Source organism: Solea solea, chromosome 16 (assembly GCF_958295425.1).
Source record: "Solea solea chromosome 16, fSolSol10.1, whole genome shotgun sequence".
In the NCBI taxonomy this organism is placed as follows: Eukaryota; Metazoa; Chordata; class Actinopteri; order Pleuronectiformes; family Soleidae; genus Solea; species Solea solea.
This window is the reverse complement of record NC_081149.1, coordinates 4,260,457-4,285,615: the sequence shown is the minus strand read 5'-3', so window position 1 is coordinate 4,285,615 and position 25,159 is coordinate 4,260,457. Positions and strand designations below refer to the sequence as shown.

Sequence of the window (25,159 nt, the reverse complement as noted above, 5' to 3'; positions counted from 1 at the left end):
CATGAAAAACGCTTCAAACCGATTTAACGATTACCAAAATAGTTGTCGATTAATTTAGTAATCGATTATTAATCAATTCATTGATTAATTGTTTCAGCTCTAAAGTCATGGCAGCTCGTGCTTAATTGGGATCAGTGCATACATGTATACAGTATCATGTATATCCTGTTCACACGTATGTAAAATTTAGCCCAAGAAAGTAGAGGTTTGCAACAGTGGATTGAACATGGTGTTCACTAAGGGTGCTACAACTGACTGATAAATCGATTATTAATTGACTTCTGTTCATTTATTGCTAACTCTTTAAATAGCATAAACATGTTTTGTGATTCTAGCGTCATACATATGAAAATCTCTGGTTTGTGGACAAAACAAAAACATTTGTCATTTTGAAGTTTAGTTAAAATGCTGTTGGACGTCTGCATTTTATGGACAAAACAATAATCGATGAGGAAAATAATAATTAGTTGCTGCCCTGTTGTTTCAAAGGATTTTGTAGTTAGTTAAGATTGATTTAATCCCTGCTGTAATCTGCGCTGGGGTTAAGTCTGTGCTTGTGTCAGTGAAGACTGCTTGTTGCAGTTAAGTGTGCAGTAGCACATCCTTCATTAGCAAGTAGCTCCCGTTTCAGTTTACTTGCAGGTAGTAGAGTGTATATGACACCGTAGATCATGTGGTGTGAAGGTCGGTCTCTGAACAGGAGTTTGAAACCGGACTGATAATGAACATCAACATATTTATTACTACCACGACGACCACTGTGCGTTTTCATTTAGACTAAAATGATTTGTGCTCGACATCAGAAGTAATCGGCATTCATACGAACACGTCTGAGAACACACTTGAGAACACATCTGAGAACATGCCTGAGAACACATCTGAGAACATGCCTGAGAACACACCTGAGAACACGCCTGAGAACACCTCTGAGAACACGCCTGAGAACACGCCTGAGAACACGTCTGAGAACATGCCTGAGAACACGTCTGAGAACACGTCTGAGAACATGCCTGAGAACACATCTGAGAACATGCCTGAGAACACATCTGAGAACATGCCTGAGAACACACATGAGAACAAATCTGAGAACATGCCTGAGAACACACTTGAGAACACACCTGAGAACACATCTGAGAACACATCTGAGAACATGCCTGAGAACACACTTGAGAACACACCTGAGAACACATCTGAGAACACGCCTGAGAACACATCTGAGAACACGCCTGAGAACACGTCTGAGAACACACTTGAGAACACACTTGGGAACACATCTGAGAACATGCCTGAGAACACGCCTGAGAACACGTCTGAGAACATGCCTGAGAACACCCCTGAGAACACGCCTGAGAACACATCTGAGAACATGCCTGAGAACACGCCTGAGAACACGTCTGAGAACATGCCTGAGAACACATCTGAGAACATGCCTGAGAACACATCTGAGAACATGCCTGAGAACACACATGAGAACAAATCTGAGAACATGCCTGAGAACACACTTGAGAACACACCTGAGAACACATCTGAGAACACGCCTGAGAACACGCCTGAGAACACGCCTGAGAACACGCCTGAGAACACACTTGAGAACACACTTGAGAACACATCTGAGAACATGCCTGAGAACACGCCTGAGAACACGTCTGAGAACATGCCTGAGAACACGCCTGAGAACACGTCTGAGAACATGCCTGAAAACACACCTGAGAACACGCCTGAGAACACGTCTGAGAACATGCCTGAGAACACACCTGAGAACACGCCTGACAACACATCTGAGAACACGCCTGAGAACACGCCTGAGAACACGCCTGAGAACACACTTGAGAACACACTTGAGAACACACTTGAAAAGATGTTCATGTCGTTGTAAACAGGAAGCTGGTTCTCGTCCGTGCAGCTGTTTGCTTAGTTTCAGGAGGATTTCCGTTGTGACAGCGACGGCTCGGTGGAACTGAAAGTCCTCGCTAACTGAAGTGAACGTCATAAGAACCGCTCAGCTTCATTTTGACGGCTGGTGGTGTGAGTGTTTCCAGTGTCGGGGTTGTGTGGATGTGCACGTGTATCCCACACTGAATTCATGCGTTTGTGAATGTAAATGGAGGAGTATGCATGTAGCCACTGAACGGTTGTACAATATAAACCATGTTAACGTTGCTCCTCCTCTCTAAAGGTCACGTCGATACATGCAGCAACATCCTGTAGGTTCATTTTTCATGAAAGGATGAGCACAACAGCGACATACTCGCAGACAGCTCACTGTGGTCCTGGTCTGAAGAGCTCGGACCCTTGCCCTTTGACCCCCCTCCCCTGAAGCAAAGCCTTCCTCTCCTCCACCCCCTGTTATGAGGACCTGAGTCTTTTCATTCTCCTGGTTCCTCTCTGTCTCTGTCTCTGTCGTCTTTTGTTCTGCTGGAGGCCGGAGCTCACTGACTGTGGCTTTAAAGCTTTCACAGCTGAGGGAACCTCAACAGCTCCAGTTTCTCTCTGCTCATCGTCAGGTGTTTACAGGCTTTTAAGGCAACGTTGTTTCCATCCACGGAGGTTTTAGGTGGTGCATAAAACCTCTGTGCTTATGATGCTTATGATGTGTGTTAAGCTAACAATTAAGACACTCAGCTTAGGTTGAACGAGGACGAGAGGCCCAACAGAGCAGAGCGTCCTGTCCCGACATGTTCTGTGGTTTGGACGGAACAACAAAACGCCATTAGTGAATCACAAAGGCTGCAAATTACGTGTTCTATTTTTGATTGTTTGTCGTTCTCTGCCAATTCACAACGTGTAGCTCCTAACGTCTGATCTTAAATCTACGACATGTGAAAATGTGTGATGAGATTATTTTAGTTCAGTCCTTTGTACACGTCAAAGACACTGGATGACGCGAGGTGACGGATGAGTGAACGAGCAGCATAAGCAAATGTTTTGTTGTCCATCCAACGGCCTCATCTGCCGTCTTTCCACACCCGTCCATTCCTGACCTGTTGCTATGGTTTCAGTCCCGGGGTCGACAGGCGGTGGTGGCAAGGGTCAAACCAGTTCAGCCACGTTGGCTTGGTGGGGGTGGGTCTGTGTTTATGGTTTGGAATGGCGGCAGAGAGGATAAATGGCAGGGTGATGTGATGATAAGGTAGAAGTTTGTGTGTGTGGTGGGTGTGGGATGCTGTTTTTCTGTGTAATTGAGGGTGGAGTCTGTGATATAGCTCAGTGTTGATTGAGGATCAAAGTGCTTTTTTTTCTTCAATGGGTGGTGCTGCTGCTGCTGCTGCTGCTGGTTGGTGGTGGTGGTGCTGCTGCTGGTGGTGGTGGTGCTGCTGGTGGTGCTGCTGCTGCTGCTGCTGCTGCTGCTGATGGTGGTGCTGCTGCTGCTGATGGTGGTGCTGCTGTTGCTGATGGTGGTGCTGCTGCTGCTGCTGGTGGTGGTGCTGCTGTTGCTGATGGTGGTGCTGCTGCTGGTGGTGGTGGTGGTGGTGGTGGTGTTGGGGGTGTTGGTGGTATTGGTGGTGTTGGGGCGTCAGGTATTCTCAACGCACAAAAGACTATTCATGTGTGCTGGAGCCTCCTGGGGGATTGGGTGGGGTTCATTCAGGGAGATGGAGATGGGGGTTGGTTGTTGTGTTGTTGGGGTTTAGAGCCACTGATGCTCATATGTGTGTGTGTGTGTGTGGGGGGGGGGGGGGGTGGATAAGAAGTGGCAAAGACTGACAGAAGGAAGTGGAAGTTCTATCCAGTGAGGCAGCAATAACACAACAGATGTGAACAGTGTAAACGGCTGTAACTAACAACTGTTTTCATAATCAATTCATGTGTTCATCAGTCTCTCAATTAAAAGATGAGTTGCTTCGTCCATAAAATATCAGACAATATTGAGATGATGCTAAAAATGTTCCCAAACCTAAAAATGAAGACAAGCTCACATATTTTGAAGTTGCCCTGCTGGGATCAATCAAGTCTGAATCTGTTTCTGAATTCAATTCACTTTCATAGAGAATGAAACAGAACAGATGGAACAAAGAAACATAAACTCTTCATTTCTGTTTCTGTTTCAGATTCATATAATAAATGGGATTGTGGTTATGATCTGGTGTCTTTAGTCCTGTTTTAGAGCACAATGCATATCTTTTTGTGGACAAAACAAAGACTTTTTACGATTTGTTTTTCACCAATTACCCACATTTTAACGACCAAATAACTAATCGGTTAATAAATAACAGTGGCAGTTTAATCTATAATCTGTACAACATTTGTTAATCCCACAAAAAGAGAAGATCCACACACTTTAGAGCGTGTTGTATTCAGGGTAAAGGTTATTCAAATTTCTCCTCCGTTTTACTGCTGTTACCTCTCACTATCTAGATTTCTAAGGATATCCTCATTATTGATTACATGTGTACATCACGTGACTTTGTTAACATGGATGTTTGGTATTTAAGGATAGCTACTTGTTTACTTGTTGACAAAGTTACAACGAGCACCAGGGCTCACCGTCAGGCTACAGTCATGTCAGAAAGTCAATGAGATTGCTGTGGTTTCCTCTCGTATGCTTCACTGCTGCATAAAAAAAGAAATCAAATACATTTTAAATAAAATATTTTATTCTGTCAGATTCTTCAGCATTTATGCTCTCGGAATCAGTGAAGAACCCACTGTGGAGGAAATGAAAGAGAGCACTCGTGTCTTAAAATGTATGGAAGAGGGGAGGAGGGTTGTCACAGACGCCGAGTTTGTGCAGCAGATGCAGAAACACACACACACACACACACACACACACATATCTAATCTTATCAACTCCTGTGTTGCCGCCGCTGCTTGTCTTTCAGAACTGTGGTGCAGGGAGTTAGCGGAGGACAAACCTCTGTTTCTAGCTGGATTAGGCTGTTGAACTATACTGAAGATATATATATATATATATATACACATATAGACATGACTAAGACACATAACTGGTTTTAATAGTATGGTGTCAGTACATCGTTCATATCCCTTTGTCTCACTGTTGATCTACCTGGGCTCACAGTGGTAGAGACGCACCCAGCACCTTATGGCTGCTGTGTTGATAGGAGTGATGTCTCCACACGGTCCCCGCCCCGGTGTCTCAGCTGCTGCCTGTGTGAGCAGCTTTGTTTCCACAGCAGCTCCGGGCCATGCATTTATAAATGTTAGCAGCCGCCTCGTGTGACACAGCAGCTGTTTGAGTAGAACACATGGCTGTGGTGATCTAGATGAGATGAAGCTGTACCTGAGTGTGTTCTGAATCCAGCTTCCTTACTCATTTGTGGCAGGACTCCGTGCTCCTTCTCCTCTTTACCTGCTTCTCTCTCTCTCTCTCAACACACGCTGTGATTCCATGCACTCTCTCATCCCTCGCTCACCATCAGGGTGACAGTTAGGACACACCTGTTGACACTTGGCCTGACGTCTGCTCTGTTTTCTCTCCACAGGACGAGAAAGCTGCAGATCAGAAACATTCCACCTAATCTACAGTGGGAGGTAAGTTCCTAATGTTCCTGTGACCTCACGGTCATCACACCAACAACTGAAAAGTGTATTATTGTCAGTATTATTTGATCGTATGGCTTTAGTTTTAGATGCATGACAGTGTAAGTTATAGCTCAGTCTCTGATGAGAACCCACAGCATCTCCTCATCACATGTCAGTTATTGTGCAGCGTTGAGAGTCTGGCACGCCTTCTTTCAAGTGAAGATGCTGAGCTTCCCTTTGTCTGTGCAACAGCTTCACATTCATCGTGTCTTCTTCTTCTTTTATGATGCGTATCATCACTGACTGTGCTGAGCGTCTGCATGTACACAACACATGAAAACAAAAATGTTCAATATGCAGTTTTATTCAAATGAAAACAGCGTGTGCAGCTGTGAACAGGCTCAGAGAAGCCACTGCCTGCTTCACCGTGATAATAAACATTTGTTTTTTTCCTGTAGCCTTAAAATAAGCCCTTTATATGTATTTTAGACAACCACATAATAAACTAACCAAGAAGAAGACGCATGTTTACATCCTTTATGGTGTGGGAAAGCAGTATAGGCATCCTGGAGGCAAACAGAGGAGGATTTATGACAGATTATTATGCTGGATGTTGCTGTGAGGTGGGCAGTGACAGGTTAACCACTGTCAGCTGATCAGCATACACGCCCCACACTCAAGTGTTTGCACTCCATGTTTATTGTTATTCGTAAATTGTTATTTAGGTGCATGGATAATCACACACTTTGTTGTGAAGCTAAACCTTTCAAATATTACATAAGCTCAACTATAATAACCACTGTTCAATATACTCAAGTTCAGAAATTGAACAAAAGAAAGTAAAGAAACAATAAATATATATATATATATATGTATATATATATATATATATATATATATCTATATCTATATCTATATCTATATCTCAGCTGATCCACTGATTTGTCTCTGCACTGGTGAAGCGGTGCGTGTCACTCAGGTCCTTCCAGTCGTTGCCATGGTCACATAATAGTTGACAAAGGTGCAGCATCATGAGCTCCACGCTGGCGACCATGTGCTCCCACACTCTCACGGTGTCGAGGCGACAGCAACGATCACTTCTGCTGTTAACATCGTATGACGCTCACACATTAAACTGTGTCTCCTGTGAGCTCATATGGCCAAATGTGGCTCCTCCCTCCTGTGATGTCATGTCCGATTGTACAGATGTGGTCAATGTCGGTCATTACATTTCCATACACCATTTAGTTGAGCTATGGTTTGAGTATGAGGCCGTTTTGGGTTTAGCTTGCAGCCAGTTGTAAGTGCTACATCCATGAATGTAAAATATTCACTTCTTTGAGTCGAGGGGGCATAAAATCAGTTTTCCTGTCCGTCCAAAAACATTCTACCAGCTTGAGTTTTGCCGTTTTTTGGTCACTGATTTTGTTCTACTGTGTGTCCTCGCTCCTGCTTTTATTTCCGGGTTGAAATCCTGGGGTGAGAACTGGTGCTGCATGTGCAGAGAAGTGTAAAAGACAAAGTGAGACTGCTGTGGGTCAGAGAACGTGGTCTCTAATGCAGTGCTAATGAGGGCGGAGGGTGAGGGCCAATCCATTCATCTGTCCATTATTTACCCAATTAATCAATATGTGGTTTGGTCCATAAAATTTAAGCAGCTGAGAAATCACACAGCTTATTTTAATTATTATAATAAACCTAACCCTAACCTTAACCCACAGGGAGTGTTCAGACCTGTTCCTGTAACATCTGCAAACAGACCACATCACTCACGTCTGAATGTAGTTCTATGGCACCTTTCCCATTATACAGTTGCAGCACGGCTCGACTTGACTCTACTTGTTTTATTTTGCTTTTCCATCAGTGACAGGACCTGGGACCTGGTACCTGCTGCTGTTTTTGTACCTGCTCTGTTGAGGTTCAGCTGAGCCGATACTAAAATGTGACGTCGACACAAGAATCAAAGCGAACAATACTGAAGTGTAGATCAGTTAAAAAGACTTCAAAATCCTGAAAACATGCGTTAATCTCCAACATTTCGCAAAGGACAGTTCTAAAATCTCCAGTCTGGTGTAACGAGGGTCTTCCTGTTCTCCCCGTGTGTGCGTGGGTCTCCGGTTTCATCCCACAGTCCAAAAACATGCAATATGGGGATGAGGTGAATTGGACACTCTAAATTGACCGTGAGTGTGAGAGTGGACGGTTGTTTGTCCCTGTGATGGACTGGTGGCGTCCTCATGTCGAGGATGAGTCTGGTGTATTTAGGGACAGCACTGCTGGAAGCCGGCGATGGTGAGTGGACTCACAACCCAGTCCGCCGTGTTTCAGTGCAGTGACCGTGTCTGACGGACACAGTCTGAGTGTGTGCTCCGGTCATGCAGGAAGCACTGAAGTCTGACTCTAATGATTCAGTTACTGCTGTGATCGTCACTCGTTTGTGTGTTTGTGTTGCATATAAATCAACATCATGGCGGCACGGCCCACATTGAGAAGGTTCTATGAAGTCATGGAAAGAGACGCGTCAAACCGAGTAGAGCCGAGCCGAGCCGAGCCGTGCTAGAAGTGTATGATGGAAGGCGGCGTTAGTTAGCAGCATGAACATCCTCTGCAGTCTTGGGAGGTTTGGATGTGTAGAGGTTGTGATGACACCGAGGATGATCCCTCTGCACATGTATGTAGCCCCTGAGGCGTTTGTGCATGTGGGTCATATCTGATGTGAATCATGGGTTAGAGACCACAGGTCAGGCTGAGGAGACAGCGGTCATGTGAAGCAGCAGTTAGCAGCACAGCTGGAGGAGGATTCTGATCCTTCTCCTTCATCTTTGACTTCTCTCCACTAAAAGTTACTTACTAACCACTCGGTCTATAAATAATAACTGACATATACAGTTATAGTGTGACTCGTACCTTCATTCATCTGCACACTATCACGTTCCACCAATGATTATGACTCATCATTTGCACAGGTGAACACAAAAGACAAACATTAATAATCTACAAGGATTACTCTGCACTAGAGAAAGCACTCCAAGAGCAGAAACCTTTACCACGGTTAACGACTGTTCCTGGATCTGTCTCTGGATCACCACCAACACCTAATATGTTCCTTCTCCTCTCCTCTCAAACAAACATCCCAGAAAGTGTCATCAAGCTCCATTGCAAAGATTTAGACTTGTGTAAAACACCGGTGGGAGAAAAGCAAAGTGATGGCAGCAGAAACATCATCTCTGCATCAGAGTGTTCCAGGGTCAGCGTGTGTCTGTGTGTCAGCGTCAGGGAACTGGATCCTGCAGCGATGTCACAACGTCATTGTAGAGATTCATTTCATCTACAAACATGTTGCTGACAAATCATAAAAAAAACATTAAAAACAAAATAGCTGTCACTGTAACCTGTTCATAAAGTACACACACACACACGTACAGTATGTATACACACAGGAATACAGCAGAATCAGCATGTGTGTGTGTGTGTGTGTGTGTGTGTGTGAGTGCCAGTGAGCTGCTGGATCGTCTCCATTTCTCCGCTGCGCCGATGCTGCCAACTGTGTCCACAGGAGGGCGACATGTCGCCACCAAATCTAATAAAGAAAGTAATGAAGTTAATGAAGAGGGTTAAGTGTCAGGCCATTCTGAAGATAAGTGGACAAGCGTACATGATGGGATGTCTTCACTCTGAGGGGAGAGGGAGAGACAGGAAAGGAGACGTTTTTCTCTCACTTCAAAATAAAAGAACTTCCTGTTTTACACACACAGGATCTTCAGTACCTCACAACATAATAATAAAAAAGACTCAGAATGAAACTAAAGTAATGATGAAAACAATGCACTGCTTTTAAAATGAGTGACTTGTCATCTATCGCCATGGTCTGCTCGCGGTCAGTATTGTTAGTGTCGTCCAGCTCAGCCTCTGATGACATCACAGCATTTATGTCAAATCTGTGAATGAGGAAAAAAGAAAGACCTTAGATCATATTTATTAAACTCTACCTAAGTTTATATCAAGTCAGTTATTTGATGTGTGTGTGTGTATAACTGCTCGCAAACAAATGATTAATCGATTAGTTTCTGATTACTAAATTAATCAGCAATTAACTTGACAATCCGTTGATCATTTGAGAGTTTAATGTAGAGAATAAAGTTTTATGATCTTTTATTTTGAATGGGGACGTTTTCTGGAGTTGAGAAGCTGTGAAGTCCTTACAGTTACTGTCTGCATCACTAACCCATGTTAGTGTACGTTCAGGGAATCCTTTAAAAAGCTCTTGCCCTTCGTTTCCATCCTAACCTCATTTGTGTGCATCAGTGTAGCGTGACATGAACAACACATTTTCCTCCTTCTTGTTGCCGTGGCTCTTGTTCTCTTGTTCTCTTCGTCCTCCACATGAAGTGACGGTGTTTTCTCTCGTCTTCTCGTGTCTCAGGTGCTGGACGGTCTGTTGGCTCAGTGTGGAACTGTGGAGAACTGTGAACAAGGTAAACGCCACCGAGTCTCTCCTGCTCTCAACACGTCTGATGACGTCTGATCCACATCCTCATTCTCTACATTACAAAAAAGTGCAGCACAGTGTGATATTCCATGGCTACCAGAGCAGCAACATGTGGCAGTTTGCTGCCCCCGTGTGGCTGCAGACACTAACTGCTATATTCACACCTAAAGTTGATTTCTCACATTATTCATTCACATTAAGTTATGGAATAAGATGCTGCACTTTTCAAATGTACTGTTATATGTTGAAATATTACACAACAGTTCAAGGATCCATAACAGGTATAGATATTGTTATTATAATAATAATAACAATTGCAGATGTAATCTATTCATAATTAGTTAAAAGGTGGTGGGATACGAAGCTGAATTCTTAATTTTCATTATCATCAAAGTTATACAGTATGATGAGGATGTGGTTAACTCCCATAATGCTTTGCCTGAATGCTTATAAAAGCAGATTTAATGGTGTTTCCACGTTTGTCACATCTTCCACATCTCTCATTGGACCGTATGCAAAATGTAATATTAGGTAAATGAAGTCATCCTTCCACAGCAGTCAGCTTTATCATGTAGTTATAATAACTTTAAACAAAGTTACCAAAGCTGTTCCTAAAGGTTTTTACTAAGTGAAACCTAATCAGTGAAGGCTTTGTTTCTTGTCTTTTTGTTAAATCCATTTTGAAACCAACACGTGCGTCTTTCTGTCTGTCTGTGTGTCTTCTTTCTTTCTTTCTTTCGTTCTTTCTTTCTTTCTTTCCTTTCTGTCTTTCTTTCTTTCTTTCTTTCTTTCTGTCTTTCTGTCTTTCTTTCCTTCTTTCTTTCCTTCTTTCATTCTTTCTTTCCTTTCTTTCTTTCTTTCTTTCTTTCGTTCTTTCTTTCTTTCTTTCCTTTCTGTCTTTCTTTCTTTCTTTCTTTCTGTCTTTCTGTCTTTCTTTCCTTCTTTCTTTCCTTCTTTCATTCTTTCTTTCCTTTCTTTCTTTCTTTCTTTCTTTCGTTCTTTCTTTCTTTCTTTCCTTTCTGTCTTTCTTTCTTTCTTTCTTTCTTTCTGTCTTTCTGTCTTTCTTTCCTTCTTTCTTTCCTTCTTTCTTTCCTTCTTTCATTCTTTCTTTCCTTTCTTTCTTTCTTTCCTTTCTTTCCTTTCTTTCCTTTCTTTCAGTGAATACAGACAGTGAAACGGCAGTGGTTAATGTCACATACGCATCCAAGGAGCACGCCAGGCAGTAAGTTCTTCATCCTTATTCAACATGATGTCTCTATTACTTCTATTACATGTATGTTTGTCATAATAAAGTAAACCCATGTAGAAATATGATTTCTTCCTGCGTGCATATTTTACATTAGTTAGTTTTTTTAATCTTTGACCAAAGACCCAAATATAAAAGTACAGAAAACTATAATTGATGTGATTTCCTATTGAGAATCATCACTAAAACAACAAGTTGTGAGTTCTCTGCCTCATTACTGACATCTAGTGGACATTTATAGGAACTACAATGTAAAACTTGCACTGTGCTCTGAAAAAAGATTCAGTGAGTCTTAAATTATACTAAAAGTATTGTTGTTTAATAGCAATGCATCAAATATCATATTTCTATTCACAGTTAGAAGTTCAAATGAAGAAAATGCCTTTGGATTGTACTTGTGTACAATTTTATACTGATTTAAGTAAAATGTATATTTACATATAAAAAATGTGTCAGCCTGTAGAGCAGTGGGAAGGACTTGGGCTTGTAACCAGAGGGTGCCGATGCTAGAACATTGTGGGCTCTTTCACCAGCTTCCTGTAATGTAACGTTGTGACTGCTGTGTGTCTCCTCAGAGCCATCCAGAAGCTGAACGGGCACCAGTTTGAGAACAATGCCAGCGTCCTGCACGTCTCCTACATACCTGATGAGAACTCTGAGCTGGAGGGCGACCAGCGGGGGCCCGACAACGGCCGGCGCTCTGGTTATGGGCCCCGCAGTCCTCGCGGCGGCCCCCCAGGCTCGGGGATGCCCTCCAAACCTCCACACAACGACATCCCCCTGAGGCTGCTGGTGCCCACGCAGTACGTCGGGGCCATCATCGGCAAAGAGGGCGCCACCATTCGCAACATCACCAAGCAGACACAGAGCAAGTGAGTGGAGGTCACCTGTGATTGTGCTTGTTTTTATGTAAGAATAAGAATTGAACCAAAATAACTACGGATAACACACAGTGTAAACATCTCAAACACTCTGGGCCGTACTGTACTGTACCATGATGGAAACACAGCATCAGTTACCTCTGATGGTTATGGTTCATGTAGGGAAGTGAGCTGTGGTTACAAAAGCATCATCTGCTGTGCTTAAGCTGTCCAAGTCAATGAAAACACGCATCCAAGAAGCAGCATGTGTGAGGAGTGTCTGTACAGTACATGTATACTAGGGCTTGAATTTGAATTTTGTGTTTTCAAGTTTAAATGTACTTTACACAAGAGAAACTGTGTTTAAAGTTTAAAGAAATCCATTAATACCTTTCAAATCACAAAATAACTCTCAGTAACAAGGCGATCAGAGATGGCTGACTTCAGCGTCAAAATTCTAAAACGGTTATTCTAAATTGTAACAAGCCTCTTTCGGCCTCTGTTGCTCATATTGCAAGCAAGTGCGGAAACACACACAGACACACACACAGACACACACAGACACACACAGACACACACAGACACACACACAGACACACACAGACACACACAGACAGTAATAATTAGCTTGGTTTTAAAGGTGAATCTGACAGAGGTAAAGATGTTTTGCAGTAAAGAAATTGGAAATGAAAAAGTCATCAATGACACAATCACACTCTCTGTCTCTCGCCGCTGCAGGATCGACGTGCACCGCAAAGAGAACGCCGGTGCTGCAGAGAAGCCGATCAGCATCCACTCCACCCCCGAGGGCTGCTCCTCTGCCTGCCGCATGATCCTGGAAATCATGCACCAGGAGGCCAAAGACATCAAGACGTAGGTTTGAAAGAAGCGTGTCGCAGGATCCTGGACTCTTTGGTTTGTTTGGACCTGTGTTAGTGAAGTCCTGAGTCCTGATGTGCTTTTGTGTTCACTTACAGTATTGAAGAGATTCTGCTGAAGATTCTTGCTCACAACAACTTAGTCGGACGCCTGATTGGAAAAGAGGGACGCAACCTGAAGAAAATCGAGCAGGACACAAACACCAAGATCACCATCTCCTCGTAAGACCAGTACACACACACACACACACACACACCCCCACACACACACACACACACACACCTGCTTCACCTGTGATTTGTGATGAAAAATACTGAGCGCTGTCCCAGGCATGGCTCTCTACTGTACCCGCTAACAGAAATGAGCATGTTGACTGAATGGGTCTTTGGGACTTTGGGGCAGTGAGTGCATCAGTAACCGCCTCCTCTGCACAGTCTGCAGGATCTGACTCTGTACAACCCGGAGAGAACCATCACAGTGAAGGGCTCACTCGAAGCCTCCTCCCAGGCCGAGATGGAGATCATGAAGAAGCTCAGAGAGGCGTACGAGAACGACATCGCTGCTATGAATGTAAGTCTGAACAACCTCGCTGATGACCTGTGTCCACTTTAAAGGATCACTTTCACTCTTTCCACTGGCTCTACTCGCCTCGACATGGCACGACACGGCACGACACGGTTCAGGTTGTTTTTATGAAGTGTGGTTGTGTGAGGTGTTTGTGTTATTATTAACACTTTGACAACCGTGCTGCTAAGTGTGAACCAGCCTGGGACCCGGACACTTGTTTTCACTGACAACATACCAGCTGGGACAGACAGGAGACACATTTTAGAGGCAGAGTTGTATTTCTGTGCCGTGTGGCTGAGCTCAGCGTAGAGCTGCTGCTGCTCCACGTCGAGAGGAGCCATGCTGAGGTGGCTCAGGCACGTCAATCAGGGAGCAGAGTGGGCAGACTCAGGACTCGCTGGAGAGATTACATCTCTCAGCTGGCTTGGGAACACCAAGGGATCCTTCCAGAGGAGCGAGAGGAAGAGTCTGGGCTTGTCTTCTGAGACTGCTGCCCCTGTGACCCAGAGAAGCAGAAGACGACGTGATGAGATGAGAAGGAAAGGCTCACCGAGCAGTCATGTGCTTCAGTCTTTTGAGGCTTTGTTCTCACTTTTCCTTTTCCTGCTGGAAACTGAAGTTTGTTAACTGCCCACTCTCCACATGTCCTAGAGTAAATCAATCATTTTGACATCACGGCACACACGAGCGGTTTATTCAGATCCCTCAGTGACACAAACCTGTTAGAGGAGGCAGCAGTGGACCAGCAGGCGAGCTAACATCACTCTACAAACTTTAGTTTAAAGATGAACTTGTTCTCAACACTTCGTTGACTTCAGTGGGTTTAGATGTTCTTAGTTGAACCTTTTGCTAAGTGCCTTAAATGTCTTATTTGTGCCATGTTATCATTATACACCGCGACGTGACGTGACCCACGTTTGTGCGCTGTGATTCTTGTGCCTCTTCCTGTGCCGTGCCGTGCCGTGCCGTGCCGTGCCGTGCCGTGCTGAGTAGCACGAGTGGAAACACTCACACTGAGAGATTGTGTCCGGGTGCCAGGCTGGTTGGCACTTCAAAGAACCTGAACTATGTCTGTGATTTTCATTGATTTTCATTGATTTTCATTGATGTTTTTGTTGTTTATTTTCTTTTATACGTTTATGCAGCATGTAAATAAAGACCTGCGCTGTCTCGGTGTCTAACCTACATGATTCTTCACAGCAACAGACCCACCTGATCCCTGGACTCAACCTCGGAGCTCTGGGTCTCTTCCCCTCTTCCTCCAACATGCCCCTACCTCCGCCGGGAAATTCTGGATCCGGTGCCCCCTATGGCTTTGGGGTAAGAATACTTACTGTTCTGAAATTGTGTGACGTCAGAATTGAGTGGAAAACCCTTCACAAGTGAGACTCTGTGGATAGTTGGCAACAATCATATGAACGGCTCAATATGAAACCACGTCACGTGATCAGTGAGCAGGGTTCACCCTCTGAAGTCATGCTTTACACACAGACAGGTTTAGCACTTGAACGTTAACAGTGTCCAGACACTTTTGTCCTTTTCTACAACTGCTTTGATCTGAAAATGAACCAACAACTGTAACACAGGCTACATTGGATAGAGATGGAATAACGCTGTGCTGTTGTGTCTGTGTGTCCAGGCTCCAGAGCAGGAGACGGTTTACGTCTACATCCCAGCGCAGGCAGTGGGAGCCATCATTGGGAAGAAGGGACAGCACATCAAACAGCTGAGCCGCTTCGCCGGGGCCTCCATCAAGGTCTGTACGAGTTCCTGAGACCACATGTTCAGACAAGCAGGAGAACGTTTTCCACGTGTTGTCCACACAACTCACACAGCCACCAGAACATTTATTATTAGAACATTTCAGACAGAACGCACACACGTGTGTCACAGCACGTAATTGTGTAGTAAAATAAGAACTTCTTAAGACAATTTAGACCGGGCGCGTCCAAAGTCCGGATTGGCCCGTGCTCAGATTTTGTTTTACAATGTTTTATTTTTCCCGGGTTCACAAACAAACTTATATTATGATATCTGACTCCAGATATGAAAGAAAGGCATATTTTCTTTCACTTGTTTTCTCCTGCGTGGCTTAGATTTGGTTCCATTGTGACAAGGAAAATAGAATTATTATAAAACAGTTGCTGTTTGCTGTTGTCGCTTCATGTGCACCACATGCATCTTCTGCCTCGCCTGCTCAGCTGTGATGGAAGATGCTTTACCGTGTGCAGCGTGGGAATGTCGGTGCTACAATGAGTCGGTCGTTCTAACCGGGTTGAGATTGGTGCTCGTGTGTGATTACAGGAAACAGAGACAATGGAGCATGCTCTTCTTTTTCTGGTGGTCAATTCAATGAGGTCAACGGTTGTTTATTGAACTAACTGACCTGAGGCTTTCATTCTTCAATAAGAAGAAGAAGAATCATGAAGTGCTGTGTGAACCCGTTTGACAGTTATTTGAATGAAATATTGAAATGATATTTAAATATTACACATTGTAGCTTAAACCAGCAGTTACTGTGTAACTACATCAGGTTTATTTGATATTCCACAGAATCAGGCAGCATAAGCCAGGTTTGGTGGAGTCGTTTGACACAAGAGAAGAGTTGTAGTTTAACAATTAAAGTCTCGCATCAGGAGGTGAACATGCACAGAACTGTCTCTAAAATAATGAAGCCAGATACAACAGGGCTCCAAGCTGTCTCTAAGTTGTCATATTATTTAAAAATATAGTGGATACTAAACCTGGATGACAGGAAGCCTCTCTCCTTCCTCTTCTACGGGGTTAAATGTCCGCTTTCATCCGTGATGTTGCATGACTGCCCTCTTCTGGAGTAAGACATCTTCATATTCTTTCTTTCCTCTCATCTCCTGGACATTTCTCACCTGTTCTCTGTCCTCCCCTGCATTTAAATACAACATCACTTAAAAGTGCTTTTATGTGACGTTGTCCTTTTATGTGGTGACAAATGATGTTGCACTGTGTTCACAACAATAAAAAAATCAATTGAAAAAACAACACGGCATCCAGCACACAGCCAGAGTACAGCCTGGAGCCCTTTAAAGAAAGAAACACAGTCCTGAACCCTAACCCTGAATGGAGATTATTAAATCCAATTCAAAGTATGGAGTATGGGACCCACAAGGTGAGAATCTAGCATCCACTTACTGTAATTAGTCTGATTTCTTACATTAATTAGTCAGATTTACAGATGTTTATCACACTGCATCTATGACAGTCTCACGTGAGTTTGTCATTAATGGACCCTGAATATCTGGATTTCTTCTGGAGCAGACAGGCAGACAGGCAGAAAGACAGACAGACAGACAGACGGACAGATATTATTTTTCATAAATGTTTAGAAAACCCCCAGAAGAATTGCAAATGTCAGTACATTTCTCCACCCTTGTATTTCTTGGTCCGCTCTCCTTCTAGTTAGTCGTGTCTCATTTGTGAGTAGTGATGTTCAATCCTTCCTTCTCATCATCTCTTGCCAGCACGTTTCATAAATACACGAAACAACATCACATCCATGCGTTTGTCTGCAGATTTTTTATGATCCATCCTCTTCCTAGTACTGCGAATACTGTCAGAATGTACATATACATGTACAGGTGTTCACCAGTCATTTTTGTCAAGTCTGGAAAATAACATCTGCTCTGTCCCCACACACAATCACAGCAACAATCTGACACGTTATCACAAACGAGAACATTTAGAATTTAAATTTACATTTAAAATTTAGTTTGAATGTTTTCTTTATTATATGAAGCAAATCAATTACAATATTTTTATATTATATATATATATATATATCATCTATATTACAAGACCAGCACCAGTGAATAATGGAGAATGGCGCTGCAAAAATATACAGATGTGATAGAACGCTAGATCCAGCCCATAGTTGTCTTTCTGTCTCCCCTCCCCTCTCCTTCCCTCACCCGCTCCGGGCATATACAGTAGCTTCCTCCTCCTTCCTTGCCGTCTCCCCTCTGATCCTGCCCGTGCAAAGATACAACACAAACCCCCCCCAAAACTGGTCCCTCCCACATTGACCGTACCACCCAGCAAAGCAGCAGCAGTCTGCAAACACTGATCCACAACAGGCCGCGCACGGCAACGACACCAGGCGGGACGTGTCCAGAGGCCCTGAGGCAAGGCAGCATAGCAACCAACTCAAATACCCAACCTTTAACCACACCAGTGCAAACAATAAGAGAGCGTTCACAACACTTCAAACCTGACCCGCGACGTCCACACGACCTGGTTCAAGAGGTGACATCAGCCGCTGAGGCCTTTCATCTGAGTCAGCAGAAGCCTTTCATGGACGAGGTGGTAGTAATGCAACATTACTGTATGCTCGTTTGGATTCTCAATGGCGAGAGCGGCGCCTGGCAGCAAACCCTTTTCACAACAATGAGCCAATGCAATGAATGGGCAAAAGGTTAGCAGCAACTGAGCGGCAACTGAGCGGCAACTGAGCGGCAACTGAGCGCTCGGCACACTGTCGTCCTTTGACCTCTCTACAGAGACCATGAAGGAACTGCATCAGGCCTCGTCCAGTTAGTTATGTCTGTCGTTACAAAGCATCTGAAAGCCGCGGCTGCAGAGATTAACATGAAGCTGCTGCTGCAGCCGCACTGAATTAATGACCTTTTCAAAACTCTGAGAACTGATCCAGTAGATGGATTTGATTTGTTTCCACCAGAACCACTGCAGCTTTAGAGTCTCCCTCATCTCTCACTTTATATTGTCCAGTCTTTGTCATCGTGTCCCAGAACATAGTCTTTCTCTCACACAGTTCACCCTCCTCCTCCTCCTCCTCCTCCTCTTCCTCTTCCTCTTCTCTCTTTCTCAAAGTTTTTTAGTCTACTGAGATAAATTATCCCCTTTTATTAGCCTTTTATAAAACAAACACTTTTACTGGACATAACTGAGTGTCACACAGTTTTCCTGTAGCGATGGCCGCTGCCGGTCGTTCTGATCTCCTGGACTCATTGTAAAAGTTTAGTAATAACGATTCATTTACTGTTTTAGATTTAACATAAAGCCTTGACTGAACAATCCTGGAATTCTCCTTTAACCAAGAACACAATCAAAATAGACAAAACTGTGATAAACAGTAGGTGGCGTCACATTCACCTTTTATCGACGCTCCAGCTTTTTAAAAACCTTTTCAAATTTTCTGTTTCCATTCAGGGTTTTTTTTTAATGCAAATCCAAAGTAACATAAACATTGTGAGTGAGAGCATGGACGTCAGTGGGGACACGAGGAAAAAGTAACTTTAGCCACTTAAAGTCCCTGAAAAATCTCACTTGTGACTCCATCACCCCACAGGAAACACACACAGACATGCACGCTTAGTGTGGGTCTGACGGTGAGAGACAGCAGCTCACTCCACTCTTAGCCACGTCATGTGACACGTCATGTGACTGTGAATCACAGCCATACTGAATGAAGTATTGATATTATTTGATATGATGTGAATATTCCACACGATTGCATAAACCCACAGCATGTACAGGATGGGTGGGCGGGGTTTGATAGTGTCTGATGGCCCTTGTCAGAGGTCCCGCCCTCTTCTTTGAGCCATTATATTTGTGTGACTGAAACTGGAGCCTCATGTTATGTTTTTTTTCCCCTCTCTCTCTTTAAAGCTAAACCCCAGAAATTTGTGTTGTGTCAGCTGCCATCACAATGGGAAGTCCTGCCTGTGCACCGTGGTCCAAAGCCTCTCTCACATCCCAACAGTATCGCAGTTTATACAAACAATGGGCCCAACAGTAACCTCATCTATAAAGGTTACATCTGTCCGTCTGTTAACGCACAGGTGCCCTTCTCCACGCTCATGCCACCAATAGAGAAGCCAATAAAAGAGCAGTCTTACGAACAAAAGGTTCAACAGCTGGTGGAGAAATTCAAAACTAACGAGGCTGCGGCACAAACTCTGGCAAGAAACTTTGTCCATCAAAATCAACTTAACAGTAAAGACGTGGCTGAGGCTTTGGCAAGAAACATCTCAGAGCATCCAGGTCAGCTGAGCAGTAACAGACAACCTCAGGCCAGAGAGATCTCAGTGAGCAGCAGCAGCAGAGCGGCCCAAGCTCCGGCTGTAAACGCCGCAGAGCATCCGGGTCAGCTGAACAGTCACAGAGCCGCAGGAAACATTCCAGAGCATCCCAGCGTCCTGAACAGTGACGCGGCGACAAGAAGCGCCTCGGAGCATCCGGGTCAACCCCACAGTAACACAACTGTAGACTCTGCAGCGAGTGACCCGTCAGCACAGGAGGACGACACAGAGACAGGCGCCATGTCAGGCCCTGAAGGCGATGCATCCACCAGTAGAAAAAAGTCCAATTATCCACTTCCTTATGATATCATTGACGAAGGAGAGAGTTTCCTCCTGGGATCAGACCCTTGGAAAAACACAGAGGATGAGGACATGGTAGACATGTTTTTCATATAAGACACATCTATTCTCACTTTGACACATGAGGGAGGAGGGTTGATAAGAATCCAGACAACCAGATAAAAGCACAAAAGAAGACGTGCAGACGTGCCTTTTTAAAAGACTCATTCAAGTTTTATCTTCCTGCCAAAGCATAGCTACTAGAAAACAAGAATAGAATAGAATAGAAATATATATATAATAGAAAAGAGGTATTTATTGTTGTTGGGCCTTTGGTTCACAGAACTCAGGATCCTTCATCTTTCAAACTCTGGTGAAACCACCTCAGTGGTCACTGTTTGACCTGTGACCTTCTCCAGAGCCTGGTTAGGTCGAGTCAGCTGTCTGTAAGGAGGAAACCAAGCACCAAACCAAGGACACTTCTTTCCCCCTCACAGGGCCGAGCATAGCAGAGCTGTTTCACCTCTTACTCCGTGTGTTATTACGACCACTTGTTAGTGAACCTTACGTTAGAGATGTCCACGCCCCCGAGCACACTTAGACACATTTATCTTACATGTCGTGGCCAAACAGAGGAAACACAGCAGCCATGTGGTCAAGACACCGTCTTTGATTCTGCCGTCTTGTTGGATTTGTCACCATTTGTCTCACAGACACACATTCTCTCGCAGATATCCGTGTATAGTAACATTCATAGATACTGTTGTTATATACTTTGATGTCCCTTCAATAAATGTTTCATAAATGTATAGATGCGTCTGATTAATGGTGAACATTTAACCATTGATGTGCCACTGTGGCTTATCAATTATTCAGTGGATTCTTAATTATAATCCAAATGTATAACTATATTAATGAGACTTAATCAGTGTATTGGCTCTTTTATTATAATCAATTTTATTGAAGTTCATCCATCGTGGGACTTATGTTATTAGCAATATTATTAAAATGAAGATTATAGAAATGCACATAATATTATTGGTGCCTCACCTGATCCACGGCACTGTCCCAACACCGTGAAATGACTTTTTTATTTTTTATTCCTTGTTATTTTCACGTCTTATGTTAAATTCTCGACCAGTGAACTGTGCAACGGTTGACAGGCGACTCACTGAGGGCACCAGTGTGTGCAGAGACGAGACCACCCTCACCTCCCTTTGATCTGTATGCGGGTTACCATGGCAACATGGACACATTTGAATGTTCTTTGTTAAAAGAACATTCAAATGTGTCCACGTTGCCATGCCTGTCGAAGGCATCGCTTGACAGGCTTCAAACTAAGATGCAGGTGACGTGATGTGGTGGCCTCAGGTGACGTGACGTGGTGACTTCAGGTGACGTGACGTGGTGATCTCAGGTGACGTGATGTGGTGACCTCAGGTGACGTGACGTGACGTGGCCTCCGGTGACGTGACGTGGTAGCCGCAGGTGACGTGATGTGACGTGGCCTCAGGTGACGTGATGTGTTGACCTCAGGTGATGTGGTGGCCTCAGGTGACGTGATGTGGTGGCCTCAGGTGACGTGATGTGTTGACCTCAGGTGATGTGGTGGCCTCAGGTGACGTGATGTGGTGGCCTCAGGTGACGTGATGTGGTGACCTGAGGTGACGTGATGTGGTGACCTCAGTTGACGCGGTGGCCTCAGGTGATGTGACGCGGTGACCTCAGTTGACGTGATGTGGTGACCTCAGTTGACGCGGTGGCCTCAGGTGATGTGACGTGGCCTCAGGTGACGTGACGTGGTAACCTCAGGTGACGCGGTGGCTCAGGTGACGTGGCCTCAGGTGACGTGACGTGGAACCTCGGGTGACGCGGTGGCCTCAGGTGATGTGACGTGACGTGGCCTCCGGTGACGTGGTAGCCGCAGGTGACGTGATGTGACGTGGCCTCAGGTGACGTGATGTGGTGGCCTCAGGTGACGTGATGTGGTGACCTCAGGTGACGTGATGTGGTGACCTCAGTTGACGCGGTGGCCTCAGGTGATGTGACGCGGTGACCTCAGTTGACGTGATGTGGTGACCTCAGTTGACGTGATGTGGTGACCTCAGTTGACGTGATGTGGTGACCTCAGGTGACGTGACGTGACGTGGCCTCCGGTGACGTGGTAGCCGCAGGTGACGTGATGTGTTGACCTCAGGTGATGTGGTGGCCTCAGGTGACGTGATGTGGTGACCTCAGGTGACGTGATGTGGTGACCTCAGGTGACGTGATGTGGTGACCTCAGTTGACGCGGTGGCCTCAGGTGATGTGACGCGGGGACCTCAGTTGACGTGATGTGGTGACCTCAGTTGACGTGATGTGGTGACCTCAGGTGACGTGATGTGGTGACCTCAGTTGACGCGGTGGCCTCAGGTGATGTGACGCGGTGACCTCAGTTGACGTGATGTGGTGACCTCAGTTGACGTGATGTGGTGACCTCAGGTGACGTGATGTGGTGACCTCAGTTGACGCGGTGGCCTCAGGTGATGTGACGCGGTGACCTCAGTTGACGTGATGTGGTGACCTCAGTTGACGCGGTGGCCTCAGGTGATGTGACGTGGCCTCAGGTGACGTGACGTGGTAACCTCAGGTGACGCGGTGGCTCAGGTGACGTGGCCTCAGGTGACGTGCGTGGAACCTCAGGTGACGCGGTGGCCTCAGGTGATGTGACGTGGCCTCAGGTGTCGTGACGTGGCCTCAGGTGAGGTCACTGCCCCACTAGTCTTTCAGATTACTGGGTTAATTCCTTAACCCAAACATCTCGTACAACATTTGTTTCACCTCCCCGTGTTTCAGAGACCCTGGGCATGGTTCCTTAACCTAAGGATAATCTATAACATTGAGTGTATAGTTTCTTCTTTTTCTATGGGGTCTTCTGGTTTCTCAACAGTGGTTAAAGTTCCTTAGGCAAAGTACAACGTTCCTCAAAGCCCTTTAAAGTTCCATCAATGCAGCTAAATTCAAGTTGGTCTTCTTCTTCCAATAGGTTCCACCAGACTTATACACTTACGTGCAATTCTGCCCTCCATAGGTCAAAGTTCCAAATCACATTTTGAAGTCTAAAATCCTAGGATTATAACCTAGGATTTATAGATGAAAAAAAAACAAAACAAATGAAGATCTTCAAAGACATTAAAGCACTGTGTAGTTAATCGTCTCAGCTATTCCCACGCATGAAACGATTTAGAATAAACAAACTTGTTTTTATGCATGTGTGATACTTCAGACAAACAGAGTGCACACAGTAGAAAGATGCACAGATCTGATGCATCCTCAGGGTGGAGAGAGACAGTCAGCTGACGTTTATTCACACACGCCGACACGGTGTCAGCACAAGATCCAGGACTACCCACAATTCCCTCTCTGTTAGGTGATAGTGGACGTCCACAGGACTTAATGCACAGGACATCTTCCAGCATCATGAGTGATGTGTCTCTCTCCTCTTCTCCCTCAGATTGCTCCAGCTGAAGCTCCAGATGCCAAACAGAGGATGGTGATTTTGACCGGTCCCCCTGAGGCTCAGTTTAAGGTAAACATCGACGAGACGACACCAGCTCAACGGGCCGTCTCATCCGAGTCAATCATAAAACTGTTAACCTGTTTATCTCTGGCCCTCAGGCTCAGGGCAGAATCTACGGCAAACTCAAGGAGGAGAACTTCTTTGGGCCAAAGGAGGAGGTCAAACTGGAGACTCACATCAAGATGGCCGCTGCCGCTGCAGGAAGGGTCATTGGAAAAGGAGGCAAGACTGTAAGTTGTGTTGCTGCCACAGCAGCAGCTCTCAAACGACTGTCATCGTCATGACGATAAAACTGACATCACTCAGCATCCTGAAATGACCAAAGCGTGTGTGTGTGTGTGTGTGTGTGTGTGTGTGCAGGTGAACGATCTGCAGAACCTGACAGCAGCTGAGGTGGTCGTCCCCAGAGAACAGACGCCTGATGAAAACGACCAAGTCATCGTCAAGATCATTGGACATTTCTACGCCAGCCAGGTTCTCTCTCCACTCTCTTTGTTCTCTTTAGCACGCGTGAGCGTCTTTTCCTTTGTGGATAAAATCACTCTTTTGTCTCATATTTCTACGATTGCCAAAAACATATAAACATGTTCATATCCTTTTGAAAAAGTTGCAAATGCTTAACATGTGCATGGTTCTATTTGTTTTAAAGGGGACATATTATGCAAAATCAACTTTTTAATCATTTTAATACTTATATTTGGGACTCTGGAGGCCCTACCAGACGCCAAAGTGTGGAAAAAGAATACTCAGTCATGTTTTCGTGGTCCCCCTTAGTGTAAGTATAGGAGATAAAACACTCGATGTTGAATTCCCTGCGTGTTATGACGGCAGCATGAGCATTTCACCGCAAATGTTACCACCCACCAGTAAGTTTACTTCCAGAGCTCCACCTTAGCTCCACCTTAGCTCCACCTTAGCTCCACCATGTCCCTATAAAATGCGAGAGTGCAGGCGAGGGAGGAAGACATTACATTACATTACATTACATTACATGTCATTTAGCAGACGCTTTTATCCAAAGCGACTTACAATAAGTGCATTTAAACATTTGGGTAAAAATAAGAGCTAGAAGTAAGTAAGAGCTTCAAGTAAACCAAACTATGAAGTGCTAGTCGTAAGTGCGATGTATAGGTTTTATAGGAAGAGCGGTATTATGTCAACGTGGAGGGACAAGTGTGCTGTTGGTGGCTGCACAGTGGAGCACAGTGTTTTACACAAACTTCCAGCCTCAGAGGATTTTATATATGAAGCTAATGTGCTGGATAAAGTCAGCAAACGTGTGTTTGTGTGTTCGCACCACTTCACATCAGACTGCGGCCAGCGGTCGCCGTATTTAGTCAGCGACCGTATTTCACCGACGTACAAACACACACATGTTTAAGAAAAGGTCAAATAGAGGTCATAACTGACCATTCTGACACGTCCTAATTAAACATATGTGTTCAGTACGTCCTCCATGACCGGAGCACAGACTCAGTCTGATACAGTCACATACAGCAGCAGTTTATGCAGCGATCAGCGGTGCTGTCCCTAAGTGTTTTTAACTGATTTACAGTTGGTCAGTGTTCGGCTTGATCCTTGTGTCGGACGTCTCTTCCTCTAACGACACTCTCGCTGTTTTCCGCGCACGCTGCCATGTTGATATTGTCAGATAACTAGTGGAGGGAGGGGGAGAGGAATGGAGCGGAGGGAACAGGAGCTGAGCGAGTGAGCGCAGTAACAAGG

General features: G+C 44.8%; 1 protein-coding gene across 4 annotated transcripts in view; it reads left to right on the top strand.

Moving 5' to 3' along the window:
• The window catches only part of igf2bp1 (insulin-like growth factor 2 mRNA binding protein 1), a 66,619-nt gene that overhangs the window by 34,029 nt on the left and 7,431 nt on the right, over positions 1–25,159 (top strand). The window contains exons 3-14 of one of the 4 annotated variants that reach the window (XM_058652501.1): positions 5,442–5,490; positions 9,905–9,956; positions 11,129–11,192; positions 11,792–12,088; positions 12,815–12,949; positions 13,054–13,176; positions 13,390–13,525; positions 14,729–14,842; positions 15,162–15,278; positions 23,369–23,443; positions 23,533–23,664; positions 23,795–23,908. In XM_058652501.1, coding sequence (XP_058508484.1) covers positions 5,442–5,490; positions 9,905–9,956; positions 11,129–11,192; positions 11,792–12,088; positions 12,815–12,949; positions 13,054–13,176; positions 13,390–13,525; positions 14,729–14,842; positions 15,162–15,278; positions 23,369–23,443; positions 23,533–23,664; positions 23,795–23,908 — 1,408 coding nt within the window. Of the gene's footprint in view, positions 1–5,441; positions 5,491–9,904; positions 9,957–11,128; positions 11,193–11,791; positions 12,089–12,814; positions 12,950–13,053; positions 13,177–13,389; positions 13,526–14,722; positions 14,843–15,161; positions 15,279–19,183; positions 20,177–23,368; positions 23,444–23,532; positions 23,665–23,794; positions 23,909–25,159 lie in introns of those variants that run through there. The other 3 variants (XM_058652502.1, XM_058652500.1, XM_058652503.1) reach the window with 3 other exon arrangements.